The sequence below is a fragment of the Monodelphis domestica genome, chromosome 1 (genome assembly GCF_027887165.1).
Source record: "Monodelphis domestica isolate mMonDom1 chromosome 1, mMonDom1.pri, whole genome shotgun sequence".
Taxonomy (NCBI): Eukaryota; Metazoa; Chordata; class Mammalia; order Didelphimorphia; family Didelphidae; genus Monodelphis; species Monodelphis domestica.
Window position 1 is genome coordinate 524,148,884 of NC_077227.1, and position 14,638 is coordinate 524,163,521.

The window sequence follows — 14,638 nt, forward strand, 5'->3', positions numbered from 1 at the left end:
GATTGCAATATTTTTCTGTTTCTATCTTCTATTCTAAGATTTAAATAGCCCTTTACTGTTTGGAAGACTGAATGGTTTATCTTCTGACTCTACAATAGACATTCTTTACCAGCTTGGAACCACTCAAGATCCTGGGACAAAAGACAGGTAAAATAATTTAAATTTCCACTTTTTTAATAAGAAAAAGAAAATGTTATAGATTGGCTTCAGAGTCATGAAGAAATGGATTAAAGTCCTACTTCACATATACTATTCAAGTGTTGTTAATCATATCTTTTTCCCTTCCTGAAAACATTTTGCTTTTTTTCTTTTCTATATGTGGTTCCTGACAAAAATATGCACTATAAATAGGGATACTTGATTACTTTAATTTGTCTTTACTTGTAGACTTAGGAGGGGATGAATCTCAGACAAGTCTTATATCCCTTTTCAAAATCATGTTATATATGTTATCAGTATAATCATTGTGTGTTGTGACTAAATATGTAATTACGTCTTATCCTCTAGTCTAATATTAATGGCTAATTTCATTATTAGTTGCTAATAGCACTTAGTCTGATTTGAGAGATTAGTGTTACTATTTCCTTATTATTAATCACCACTAGTTTCCTACTCTTCTGTCTAACATTGAAAACCTTACATGTATCATGCATGATACATTCTCCGCTATGTACACTGAAGATGCTTTTTCCAACTCAGACAATATCCTCAAATATGCCATGGTCTCTCTATAACTTACATCTTTTTTTTTCTCTTCCTCTTTTCCCTGCATCTCCCTCACTCCACTTCGCCTGCTGGATTTGTACCTCTCCTATAAATCAAGCTTTTGAGAGTAGAATGTCATGTTATCTATATTTTACATTTCATTTAGTATCTATAACAGATTTTTCTTGCAGGTTCTTAAAATATTTTTTGTATTATATTTGAAAGGAGCATTTATTAAGGGCCTTCTGTGTGCTGAGTAATGGACATGCAAAGACAAGACTAAAATTGTCTCTGCCAGTACAGTATTTATATTTTTCCTGGTACTTGAAGTAGGGAACAGGAAGGAAAACATTTAGTATTCAATGTTATTTTGCTATCTTTGTTTAGTCTAGATCCATGATTTCATAGAATAGAGGGATCCCTGACAGCAAATTTCCGTTACCAATCCAGATGAATAACTTTCCCCTAACTCTAAAAGTCTTAGAGAATTATTTTGTATAATGTGTGTGTTAAGTGTGTTTCAGAGACAGGACTTCTTGTACTTTGGTCTTCCTGACCTTCTTTTATACTATAATATTTCTCAAATATAAAATGCATTCAAATGAATTAAAAAAAGGAATTTATTTTTTTTTAATATGGAAACTCATCAACCAGAACAGCCTTTAAAGAATCATTTTCTGCTTATTGAAAGTGCAATTTTGTCTGTGGATAGAAGGAATGAAGGGGTTCGACAAAGTGGAGAAAAAGATTAGTTATGTGATCTCTTTTGGGAAAGATATATAATACTTTTATTGCAAGTGTATTGTAACATGCTAAATAAAGGAGATCCTATATTTTAACCTATAAGCAATAGGGAGCCATTGAATCTGACTTCTTGAGGTGAGAAATGACAGGGTCAGTTATTTGCTTTGAGAACCTGAATTTGTTGTTCATTTGTAGGATAGATTAAGAGGAAAGCCTGGAACCAGAGAGACTGATTATGATCTTTTTGCAATAGCCTTAACAAGAAATTATGATTGTATCCGAGTGAATAGAGAAAAGTGTATTTATGTATAAGAGGTAATATTGTATTATGATATTAGAGAAAGAAGGATGATTTGATTGGATTATGAGATATTGATCCAAAGAACCAGAAGGAATTTGGTGTAAAAAATATAGCAAATTAGTATTAGCCATTCATTGACTCTGTGTTGCCTTCAAATGTTCTTTTCTCTCACTATCCAGCTTTTCTAGACTCCCACTGTTTTCCTTTTATCGTTGGCAATTCTCTTTGCAACTACCTTTCTCATGGGAATGTTATAAACTTTCTCAACATAGTTTATTTTAGAAAATACAATCCAACTCAAGTCACTTGGTTTGTTGGTTTATGTCAAGATGTACATACCACAGTACTTAGAGCAATTCTTTTAAGTATATAGTGCCAATCATTTTAAATATTAACTTAGTTATGGGGAGTCGCATGCTGGAAGCTGAGAGGAAAAAAACACCTCATTTGCATGAATCACTGACACACTCATACAGAAGAGAAATCACCACATAACAAAGGAAAACAGGAGGAACATGTCTTGCTGAGATTAAAAAAAAAAAGATAGAAGCTCAGGCAACATGTCATCTGTGGGAACTGGCAGAACTCAGAGGCAAGAAAAAGATAGAAATAATTTACAACTTTAGGAAAGCTGCAGGATACAAAATTAACCCACATAAATAATCTGTATTTCTCTTTACCACTAACAAAATTCAACGGAAAGAAATAGAAAAGGAAGTTCCATTCAAGATAACTGTAAACAATGTAAAATAAGTGGTGGCAAACTTAAAGTTACTAAAACAAACCCAGCAATTATATGAACACAGAGTTAGATCTAAACAACTGGGAAAATCATTAATTTTTCTTGAATAGGCAGAGCCAATATAATAAAAATGAACATCCTACCTAAATCATTATACCTGTTCAGTGCCATACCAATTAAACTACTCAAAAATTATTTAATAGAGCTAAAAAAAAATTTAACAAAATTAATCTTGAAGAACAGATGGGCATGAATATCAAGGGACTATAAAGGGAATTTTAAACAGACACACACACACACATTTATTTATGTATTTATGAAGGAAGGGAGGAAGAAAGAAAGGAATCCTAACAATGCTACTTTCCAAAGCAGTAATCATCAAAACAAACTGGTACTGGCTTAGTAGTGTATCAAATAGGTCAGGTAATCAACATACAGTAGTTAAAAACAATAGTAACCTACTGTTCAACTCAAAGATCTGAGCTTTGGGGGGGGAAAGTCACTATTTAACAAAAATTACTTGGAAATCTGAAAAACATGGTAGAAAAACCTCACACTTATACAACGAGGTAAAATCATAATGGATACTTGATCTACAAATAAAGGGTGACAACCATAAACAAATTAGGGGAACATGGAAAAGTTTACCTGTTAGATTTATGCATAAGGGAAGATTTTTTAAATTAAATGAATAATGAAGAAAGAAAACTAATACAGCCAAGATTAGAAGGGAAAAAACAAAAGAGGGAAAATTTTCATAACAGGTATCTCTGACAAAGGCCTAGCATTTCAAACATATAGTGAAGTGAATTAAGTTTGTAAAAATACAAAGGATACACAGTTGATAAATGATCAGAGGATATGAACAGGCAGGCAGCTTTCAGAGGAAGAAATTAAGACTGCAAAAATGCTGAAAATCACTATTGCTTAGAGAAATGCAAATTAAAATAACTGAGAGACCTCTCCCCTATCAAAGTGGCTAATATGACAAAAAATGAACATGTTAAATGATGATGGGGATGTGAGAAAATTTGAACACTAATATACTATTGATGGTGTTGCAAATGAATACAGTCATCCTGGAGAACAATCTGGAACTATGCCCAACCGACCACAAAATTGTGCTTAACCCTTTGACTCAGGAATTACCACTACCACACCACCACTACCACTTCACTGTATTTCAAAGAGATCTGTGATAAAGGAAAAGTAGCTACTTGTACAAAAATGTTTTTATCAGCAATTTTTAAAGTGACAAAAAAAATTGGGAACTGAGGGAATGTCTGTTAATTGTGAAATGGCTGAGAAAGTTGTGGCATATGGTTGTAATGGAATACTATTGGACCATAATAAAAAACAAACAGGATAAGTCCAGAAAAACTTGGAAAGGCTTCTGTGAACTGATATGAAATATACCCTTGATGTCTAATCTATGGTACTCTTGCCAAAAAAGGACATATAGAGTCCTCTCTGTGGACACACCTGTAGTCCCCTACCAGAGTTCTTTACTAGAAAGCCAGAGGGACTCAGGCTAGGCCTTTCCCCACCCCCTCTCCATGCTCCAGAGGACATTCTTCACTTCCCCATCTCTCTGACAATTAGCCAATGGGAGTGCTTCCTCCCTCTATTGCCTGGGGCAAAAGGGCAGGGGTACAAAGTGTCAGGAGTAGGGATTGTGGTGGAAATGAGGCCTGTTTCTTTATCAATAAAAGGTTTGCATCACTAATACATACAATAATAGAAACATTGTAGCATAATCAGCTGTGAAGGAGTAGACTATTATCAGCAAAGCAAATTTCCAAGATACCCATAAGGGAGTAATGATGAAAAATGCTATCCATGGTCAAAAAAAGAATTGTTGGAATCTAATTATAAATCAAAGCATGTCATCTTCTATTTTATTTCCTTCATTCGGTTTTCATTGTATGTCTGATATGTGTCTTCTGAATCAATATGAGGAATATGAAAATATGTATTGAATGACAGCACTAGTATAACCTGTATCAGATAATATACTGCCTTGGAGGATGGGAAGAGATCTGAATCATAAAATGTTTCTTCATGTAATTTTTTTTAAAGTAAAAGAAAATTTACTTGCTCATGAACGCCCAGCTTATATTGGAAAAACAGGAGATTGCAGAAATGAAAGTCAATAAGAACCCCTTCTTTGGAAAACTCAGCAAAGGGCTCATCTAGTCTTTGCTTGAAGACTTGCAGTGAGAGGAAACTAACTGATGTTTTTCAAAGCAAACGTGTTTTTCAAAGCAAACGTGTTATACTTTTGGGTAGCTCTAATTTTACAAAATTGGTTCTTGTCCAGAGCCTAAGTTTGCCTCATCACAGAGGCAGCAGAACAGGACATCAGTTTGAACCGTCATGATTTTTTGTTAAAGTAGACGATATTTTGGTTTTTAGCTAGTAATTGAGTGGAATATGTTTTTTATCCCAAGACCATAGTTATTGAAGCCAATTTCATTTTAAATATAATTTTTGCACTTAATGCCCACAGATATTGCCTTTTAATTTCCTTAAAGAATGATCATTTCATATTTTTTTAATCATCTTTTAAATGTCTCACACAACATTTTGGAAATAAAATCAATAAAACTGTCTGCCCTACATAATTACTTATGTAATTCCATATGTCTGCTAGTGCACATGCATATACATTTTAAATAGTTTTTCCATCTCATAGTATGGAAGGAATATAAAATGTAAGTGAGGCAAGATTCCTTTTCTTATGGTGCTTACAGTCTTAATAGTACTTTGTGTTTCTTCCTTAAAGAATTCAGGCATTGTTGAAGTGGGTCAGTGATTCTGCAAGAGTAGCTGCTATGAAAAGAAGTGGAAGGATGAGCTATGTCTGTCCAAGCACATCAACAAGAGAGTATGGGCTTTTAATGCCATCTCCCTCTCATTTGCACTGTGTGGCAGCAATTTTATGGCATAGCTATGAATTGCTTGTGGAATATGACTTACCAGCACTGCTAAACAGAGAACTCTTTGAGTAAGTACACTATATAGACTTTTGTTTGTTTTCATAATTATAAATGTCTATATATGATCAATTCTACTTGTAAGAATATTGTTATCAAATATAATGGCTATCATCAATAATATCCAAAAGCATATTAGTGTCTTTGATTAGTTTCCCATATCTTTAATCTTGTTTTAAAGTTAATAGTCCCTTCTGAACTGAGAGGGGAAGGAGTAATCTCACTGAGCTTATCCTGCTACAATCCCTCGTTGATCTCAAGAGACCCAGATTAGCCATCTTTCCTTATAAGTGGTGGATAAAACTTTTTCCCTTTGGAGAAGACAAGAGACTCTCCACCCTGAAGACTTTCCTTCAAAGCTGTATCTCTATCACAGAAAATTTCACCAACCTATCTGTACAAAGATCCTAAGGTCTTCTGGGACTTAGGTCCCCAGACCTGAGTCTCAACCCCTGAACTTAGGTGGAAAATAGAATAGGGACTTCCTATTTCCATCTTCCCTAACCTACCATTCCAGACTTATCAACTAATAAATAAATCTTACAACTTACCACAGACTAGACATCTCTTCTTCATGTACTAAGGGGATCACAGATAACAATCATCCAGAGAAGAGAACAGAAACCAGAGATTGAAGGGGATTTCCTCTTACCCTTCAGCTCTGAACACTGAGTAACTTCACTTCTCTGGGACAACTCTGCTTGTGAGGGAAGTGGTGTTTCTCTGTATCTGTTCTCTCCCTCTCAATTACCTGTCAAACTTTCCTGATCCCCCACTAGTACAATAGTTGACACCAGCTGTTATTTATTATTTCAGTTTATTAAAAATCAAAATAACTTCTTGTAGAACACTACAAAATTCATATCTAAAGTAGATTTCTTTTGTTATAAAAAAAGATAAATCAAATTTTCTCACCTTTTTAATGAGAGTTGGTGTTGTGATACTTCAAATATAGCCAAGGGACACTTTTGATCAGTGTAAAACTAAATGCTGCAAAGGTTTTGCATCATTTAAATGTTGGTCTACACTTTACCTCTTATTACCCCGTGTAGTTTTCTTTCGTTGTGTGATAATTGAACTATTTATGTAGCTCATAATATTTATATACTCTTTCTGAGGCTTAGTAAAAGCTAAATTCTTCTGTTCTGTCACCTTGCTTTTAATTGCACCAACATTTATACCACAAATTTTGAACCGGTATGGACATATTGGTTTGGAAGATGACTGAATAGAATTATTTACTGTTTCCTAAATTCCAATATTAAAGAGCATTCATTTTACATTTTAGCTTTTCATGAAAATGTCTTTTTTGTTTTTATATTTTATCATTTCATTATAGAGATTTAGTAGATGTATTCTAGATATTAAATGATTACCCACCAACTAGATACATAAATTTGGATTAGGAGGGAAAGTATGACTCTTAACCTCTTTTTTTTCTTTCTGAAAGCATTGTATATGGTTTAAGTAAACCATATCATGTTGTCAATTTCCTTTGAGTAAACTGCATTTTTAAAAAACTTCTAGTAAACTGTTTCAGAATTCAACTGATTTTAAAAAATAGAAATGAACATTTATTTACTATTTTGTTTGACTTTTCCAGGTCACTTTTTAATTGGTCTATGTCTCTTCCTTGCAACATGGTTTTGAAGAAAGCTGTTGACAGTCTTCTTTGCTCAATGTGTCATATACACCCAAATTATTTTTCTTTGCTTATGGCTTGGATGGGAATTACACCTCCTCCATTGCAGTGTCACCATAGATTGTCCATGACTGATGATAGTAAAAAACAGGACCTCAGTTCTTCTTTAACAGATGACTCAAAAAATGCTCAAGCACCTCTTGCACTAACTGAGTCTCACTTGGCAACACTTGCTGCATCCTCTCAATCTCCAGAAGCTATCAAACAGTTATTGGACTCAGGATTACCTTCACTTCTTGTAAGAAGCCTGGCTAGTTTTTGTTTAAACCATATTTCTAGCTCTGATTGCACTTCTCCATCAGTGGATATTACCCAGGACAAACTCAGGAGACACCATGTTCCACAGCACTTTAATAAGATGCCTATCACAGCAGACCTTGTTGCTCCTGTTCTCAGGTTCTTAACAGAAGTTGGCAGTAGTCACATTATGAAAGATTGGCTTGGTGGATCTGAAGTCAATCCTTTATGGACAGCCCTTTTGTTCTTACTGTGCCATTCTGGTGCAACTTCAGGAGGACACAGTTCAGGGGTGCCACAAACTAGTGCAAGGTCTGCTTTGCTCTCCTCAGCTTCTGGAACAGGATTAACTACCCAGCAAAGAACTGCAATTGAGAATGCCACAGTGGCATTCTTCTTACAGTGCATTTCTTGTCACCCTAATAATCAGAGATTGATGGCTCAGGTAAGAAAAGAATAAATGTAAGTAAATACCAACTAATTTCATTTGTCCTTGGTGCAGTTTAGGGGAAAAAGCTCAGCACTTAGGGTAAATCTAGAATTTCTTATTGATGACACTGTTGGTGAGGGGATGTATTTTGAAAAAGGTAAGGATTGTGAGAGGCAGAACAGAGAAAAGGATGCAATTCTGACATGTTGAAACTGTACACATGAGCACAGAAAAATAGAAGACAGAAAAATAGATATTCATGAGAAGGTACTAGTATGCCAGTGTGCTTGGAACATTGCTAAAAGTGAAGGGTAATAATCTATAATGAACTTGGGAAAAGATTTTGAAACCACATATGTAGAAAAGCTTGTATTTGATCCTAAAGTGAATAGGGAGCTTTTGGAACTTTTAAATCAGAGAAATGGCATAGACTAATCTGCCCTTCAGTGTGAGAGTAAAATAGAAAGGGGAGTGGATTGAGACAGCAGGCTAAATCAATCTAAGTGAAAGGTGAAAAGTGAAGTAGATAGACTTGGAACTAAGGTTAAAAAAAAAACAGATTATTACTCTATTTGATCTTACTTGTCTATATCCATTACTGAGTGTTGTTTCATTTTTTAAATGAAAAATTTTGATTATATAAACTTTATTTATGGGAATTTTATTTAGTCAATTTAGAACATTATTCCTTGGTTACAAGAATCATATTCTTTACCTCCCTCCCCTTCCCCACTCCTTCCTGTAGCCAACACACAATTCCACTGGTTTTTACATGTGTCCTTGATCAGAACCTATTTCCTTGTTGTTGATATTTGCACTAACATGATCATTTAGAGTCTACATCCCCAATCACATCCCCCTCGACCCATGTAATCAAGCAGTCGTTTTTCTTCAGTCTTTCTGCTCCCACACTTTTTCCTTTGGATGTGGACAGTGTTCTTTCTTGTAAATCCCTCTGACTTGTTCAGGATTACTACATTCCCACTAATGAAGGAGTCCATTGCATTCGATTGTACCACAGTCTATCAGTCTCTGTATAATGTTCTCATGGTTCTGCTCCTCTCACTCTGCATCAATTCCTAGAGGTCATTCCAGTTCACATGGAATTCCTCCAGTTTATTATTCCTTTGAGCACAATAGTATTCTGTCACCAACATATACCACAATTTGTTCAGCTATTTCCCAATTGAAAGGCGTCCCCTCATTTTCCAATTTTTTTGTCACCAATAAGAGTGCAGCTATGAATATTCTTGTACAGGCCTTTTTCCTTATTATCTCTTTGGGGTATAAACCCAGCAGTGCTATGGCTGGATCAAAGGGCAGACAGTCTTTTAACGCCCCTTAGGCATAGTTCCAGATTGCCCTCCAGAATGGTTGTATCAATTCACAACTCCACCAGCAGTGCATTAATGTCCCAACTTTGCCACATCCCCTCCAGCATTCATTACTTTCTGTCATGTTAGCCAAGCTGCTAGGTGTGAGGTGATACCTCAGAGTTGTTTTGATTTGCATCTTTATAATAGATGTAGAACACTTGTTCATGTGCTCATTTGATTTCTTTGGCTGAGAACTGCCTGTTCATGTCACTTGCCCATTTATCAATTGGGGGATGGCTTGATTTTTTTGTCCAATTGATTTAACTCTTTATAAATGAGTAATTAGACCTTTGTTAGAGGTTTTTGTTATGAAGATTTTTTCCCAGTTTGTCGCTTCCCTTCCAATTTTGGTTGCATTGGTTTTGTTTGTACAAAAACCATTTAATTTAATGTAATCAAAATTATTTTACATTTTGTGGTTTTTTTTCTAACTTGCTTGGTCTTAAAATCTTTCCTTTCCCAAAGATCTGACATGTATACTATTCTGTGTTCACCTAATTTACTTATAGTTTCCTTCTTTATATTCATGTCATTCACCCGTTCTGAGATTATCTTGGTGTAGAGTGTGAGATGTTGATCCAAACTTAATCTCTCCCATACTATCTTCCAATTTTCCCAGCAGTTTTTATCAAATAGTAGATTTTGGTCCCAAAAGCTGGGATCTTTGGGCTTATCATAGACAGTCTTGCTGAGGTCACTTACCCCAAGTCTATTCCATTGATCCTCCCTTCTGTCTCTTTGCCAGTACCAAATTGTTTTGATGACCACTGTTTTATAGTATAGTATGAGATCTAGGACTGCAAGGCCACCTTCCTACTCATTTTTTTTTTCATGATTTCCCTGGATATCCTTGATCTTTTGTTTTTCCAAATGAACTGTGTTATGTTTTTTTCTAATTCAGTAAAAAAAAAAATTTGGTAGTTCAGTGGATATGGCACTAAATAAGTAAATTAATTTGGGTAGGATTGTCATTTTTATTATATTTTCTCGTCCTACCTATGAGCAAGCAATGTTTTTCCAATTGTTTAGATCTAGTTTTAATTGTGTGTAGAGTGTTTTGTAGTTGTTTTCATATAGTTCCTGTGTTTGTCTTGGCAGATAGATTCCTAAGTATTTTATATTGTCTAGGGTAGGTTTAAATGGAATTTCTCTTTTCTATTTCTTGCTGCTGAGATGTGTTGGAAATATATATATATATATACATATATAAAAATATATGTGTGTATATATATATATATATATATATATATATATATATATATAGAGAGAGAGAGAGAGAGAGAGAGAGAGAGAGAGAGAGAGAGAGAGAGAGAGAGAGACACAGACAGACAGACAGACAGAGAGAAATGCTGATGACTCATGTAGGTTTATATTGTATCCTGCAACTTTGCTAAAGTTGTTGATTACTTCGACTAGCTTTTTGGTTGATTCTCTAGGATTTAGTAGGCCATCATATCATTTGCAGAGTCATAGCTTGGTCTCCTCATTGCCTATTTTAATAACCTTCAATTTCTTTTTCTTCTCTAATTGCTACTGCTAGTGTTTCTAGTACAATGTTAAATAATAGAGATGATAATGGACATCCTTGTTTCACTCCTGATCTTATTGGGAAGGCATTGCAGATGATGTTTGCTTATGGTTTTAGATATATACTGCGTTGTTATATTTTGAAATTGTCATTAAAATTTATTAAGCACTCTCATCACAGGATGTATAAGCATTTGAAGTGAGCCCACATTACAAAAATTTAATAATTGTGGAGCCAATAGCTTGTGATATTGACATAAAATGAGATTAATCTTTAAAAGTATATTATCACTTCTTGTCTTACCATATCTCCTTCCTTTAAAAAAAATGCCCACTTTTTCTAGAATTTAAAAACTGGCAAAAATCATTTTTGATATGAGAACTTTGTTTAATTAAATTAAACTTACAACAGAGGAGTTGGTCACTCAGAGCTTGGAAAATGTTGTTGTAAAAGGGTCATCATTTTCATATTGTTTGAATAAGATTATTTGCTTGGCATTAGATGATTTAATTTTTTGGTTGTAACTATTGTATGATTGTTATCATTGGATCATAGTCTTGGAGTAGAAGGTAAAAAGAAGGAAAATTGGTTTAGGCACTGATTCCCAAGGAAGTTAAGTGACTTATTCAAGATCTCCCTGGTAGGATCACACCCAAGACTGAGCCTAGAACCCTTTCCATTCCTTCATATATCCTCCCTTAGTCTGTCTCCATTTAATGATTGCCAAGTTTTATTATTAGATTAGATTGCTAATTAAAAAGGTTTTAATTATAACTTAATAAAAATCTAGAGTTAAAACATTTTAAATTTAGCAGTTATAAATGTTTTGCTATTCTAGGTTCTTTGTGAACTTTTCCAATCATCCCCTCAAAGAGGGAACCTTCCTACATCTGGAAACATTTCGGGGTTTATACGACGCCTCTTTTTGCAGTTGATGCTAGAGGATGAAAAAGTGACAATGTTTCTTCAGTCACCATGCCCAGTGAGTATATTTTTGTTTTTTCGAATCATCTCCAGTATTGTGGCTTAACTATATCAAAAGTTTTTATTTATTTAAAGCTATGAATAGTGTCTGCACTATTCAGTATCATTTCAATCTGCTACTGAAAAATCTCAATCTGCTACTGAAAAAAAATAGAATGGACTTCATGTATAGAATCCACTTTTTGATTATTTTACAGTCCTTCCATCAAAATTCTCCAAAAAGCACTACCTATTTTACCCCAAATCTATTGTATCCTATTCTTTCAGTCCTCATGACTAGTAAGGTACTTTTCCTATGTATGCTGAGTAAGGAGTTTTGCTATTATATATCTTGATCTTTTAAATTATTTTCTTATTTTCCATACTTTTCTGCTGTAATATTATGTGAATTTTTCTCTTTAAAATCTTTCTTGTTCACAACACATTAAAGTACATGTGCTTTATAGTTTTAAAGTACATGTGCTTTGTGTAGTTTTGACACTAAAAAGATCAGTAATATCAGCTACTACAAAGATTTTACTTTGAAATAATCTCTTATTTTCTTTGCTGTAAAAGCATTTTTAAAAACACACTGCTTCAGTCAATGTGAATTAGTCCTTTGAGGTACTCTTAAATTTGAATCCTAGTGATAATTTTCTTTTTGAAATTTTGATTTTTGTAATCACCTTAAGAGTACAGGGAAATAAAAATATCCCAAGTAATTGGAAATAGAGAATCATTTATCAATCTAATAAAACATCATTTATATTATAATGTGAATTTTGCTTAGTGAATATAAGTATTTTGAAATAAATTTTGTACTTTAGCAAGGGCTGAGAAATTCTCCCTGCAAAACAGAATGTAAGCTCACTCTTGTCTTCATTTAATTTTCAGCTGTACAAAGGACGAATAAATGCTACTAGTCATGTGATACAACATCCAATGTATGGAGCAGGGCACAAATTCCGTACACTTCATCTGCCTATTTCTACAACCTTAGCAGAAGTTCTGGATAGAGTATCAGGTTGGTCTATCTTGGTTTGATTTTTGTTTAAATTTCCTTTCTGTTTGTTTTCAGGAGAGAAGTTTTAGTCAGGGACTTTCATTTTTGTTTTTACCTCTAGTTTCTAGAATAGCACACTGTATTGATACTAAATAAATGCCTGTTTTTTTACTTATTTATATTCATCAATATGTCCTATACTATATATGGGTTTTTAAATTTATATTACTTTAACCATAACTGGAAGGAGAAATTTGAGAAATTTTACTCAAAAAACTAGTTGGACTAAATTGGCTTTGAGGTGCCATCCATTTTTTCTTTGAAATTATAGTAAAAATGTAACCATGTAAAATATATTTAAGTACTGATTACATCATATGCATTAGCTTCTGAATATATTAAAATTTCCATTTTAAAAAATTATTATTTCTAGTGATTCCAGGGATTATTTCATAAGAGTTATCTTCAGAGTCTGGAACAACTTGGTTTAACTTCCATAAAATACTGTACATACATATAACTCTTGTCATATTAGTTTAGCTCTCACTGCCACCTAGAAATTCTCTAAATACTCAAAAAGTTTCAAAGTAGGTACTTCCTATCTTCCTACACAGTGATAAGAGTTTTACTACAGAATGATCTTGGAGCTATTTCTAATTTACCCCTATGAAGGGGAATGGAATAGAAAGTAATGAGCATTTATATGGTGCCTCGTGAGGCCCAGATCTTTTTTAATAAACACAAATTATTTTACCTGTGATACTCATAATAATTCCACAAGGTAGGTGGAATTACTAATATTATTATTTACATTTTAAAGTTTAGGAAAATGAGGCAAACAGAGATTAACTGTTTTTCCGAAGGTTGCAGAGCTAGTAAGTATCTGAGATTGTATTTACTCTCAGTTCTTCTTGATTTCAGACCCACTTAGCACTCTATTCATTCATTGCACTACTACTACTATTGCCTGTAATATATACATGAGCACAAATTTCAAATCTTCCTTATAATCTCCCTGTTCTGAAAAGAGATTAGAGGGAAACACTAATGGTTATTTGCCCAAGGTAGTGGTGATGGCATGAGAAAATAAATGTAGTACATTACTTTGTTTCAGAAAGTTTTAAACGTTGGAGTGAATATGGAAAAAATTTTTGTAAATCCACATGAATAAATCATGTAGAAAGGTGGCATTAGAATGTTATGTGATTGTATAAGAGGTTAACTTCTGCCTATGTTTAGTTATTCCAAAAAATACTAGAAACCATTATCATTAGAGAAGAAAAAAAAAGTAATTTGATTCCAAAAAGTCATCCTAGCTAAATTTTAATAAATCACTTGATTAGGTTTTTGCATTGGTTATGAAATTCTTCAAAACAATTTTTATGGATTATGAAACATAGCAAGTGTTGCATGGAAAAAATAAACCACAATTACCCAAATTGCAGTGACTTTTGATCCTTTCAATATTCCAACCAACTGCCTAATACTTTAAGTTGTAGGAAAGTTGCTGATTCAAGGTATAGTCACAAATATGAACAAAAAAGTAAAAAAATCAATAACCTAATTATTTACAGGTCATTTATGATGGGAAAATAAAAATTAATATATATTAAAACAGTTATGAATTAGTATTGTAATACTTTTTCTCACCATCTCTTATTACTTAGTATAAATCACAAAGCTTTACCTTTTTAATAGAAAGGAATAGAATTGTCATGGAAATCATAGTTTTAAAACCATGAAAACAATCTGTGAAATACTATTTAGTGAAAATGAGATGACCATATTATACCCTCAGAGTATTGAAACCCCTCTTCTAACTAAATATTGAGAGAGTAGTACAGTAGGAAAAAGTGCTGCTTGTAGAATAAGAGGACCTAGGATCTAATCCCAGCTGTTCTTCCTTCTGCA

The 14,638-nt window shown here is 33.6% G+C and overlaps 1 protein-coding gene across 19 annotated transcripts in view; it reads left to right on the forward strand.

The window, feature by feature from the left end:
- The window catches only part of BIRC6 (baculoviral IAP repeat containing 6), a 286,722-nt gene that overhangs the window by 152,240 nt on the left and 119,844 nt on the right, over positions 1-14,638 (forward strand). For all 19 annotated transcript variants that reach the window (XR_008915486.1, XR_458692.3, XM_007476045.3 and 16 more), the window contains 5 exons: positions 39-147; positions 5,278-5,499; positions 7,092-7,872; positions 11,600-11,743; positions 12,619-12,748. Coding sequence is in view for 17 of the 19 variants with exons in the window: in XM_007476045.3 (XP_007476107.1) it covers positions 39-147; positions 5,278-5,499; positions 7,092-7,872; positions 11,600-11,743; positions 12,619-12,748 (1,386 nt within the window). In the remaining 2 variants the exon portion in view is untranslated. The remainder of the gene's footprint in view (positions 1-38; positions 148-5,277; positions 5,500-7,091; positions 7,873-11,599; positions 11,744-12,618; positions 12,749-14,638) is intronic.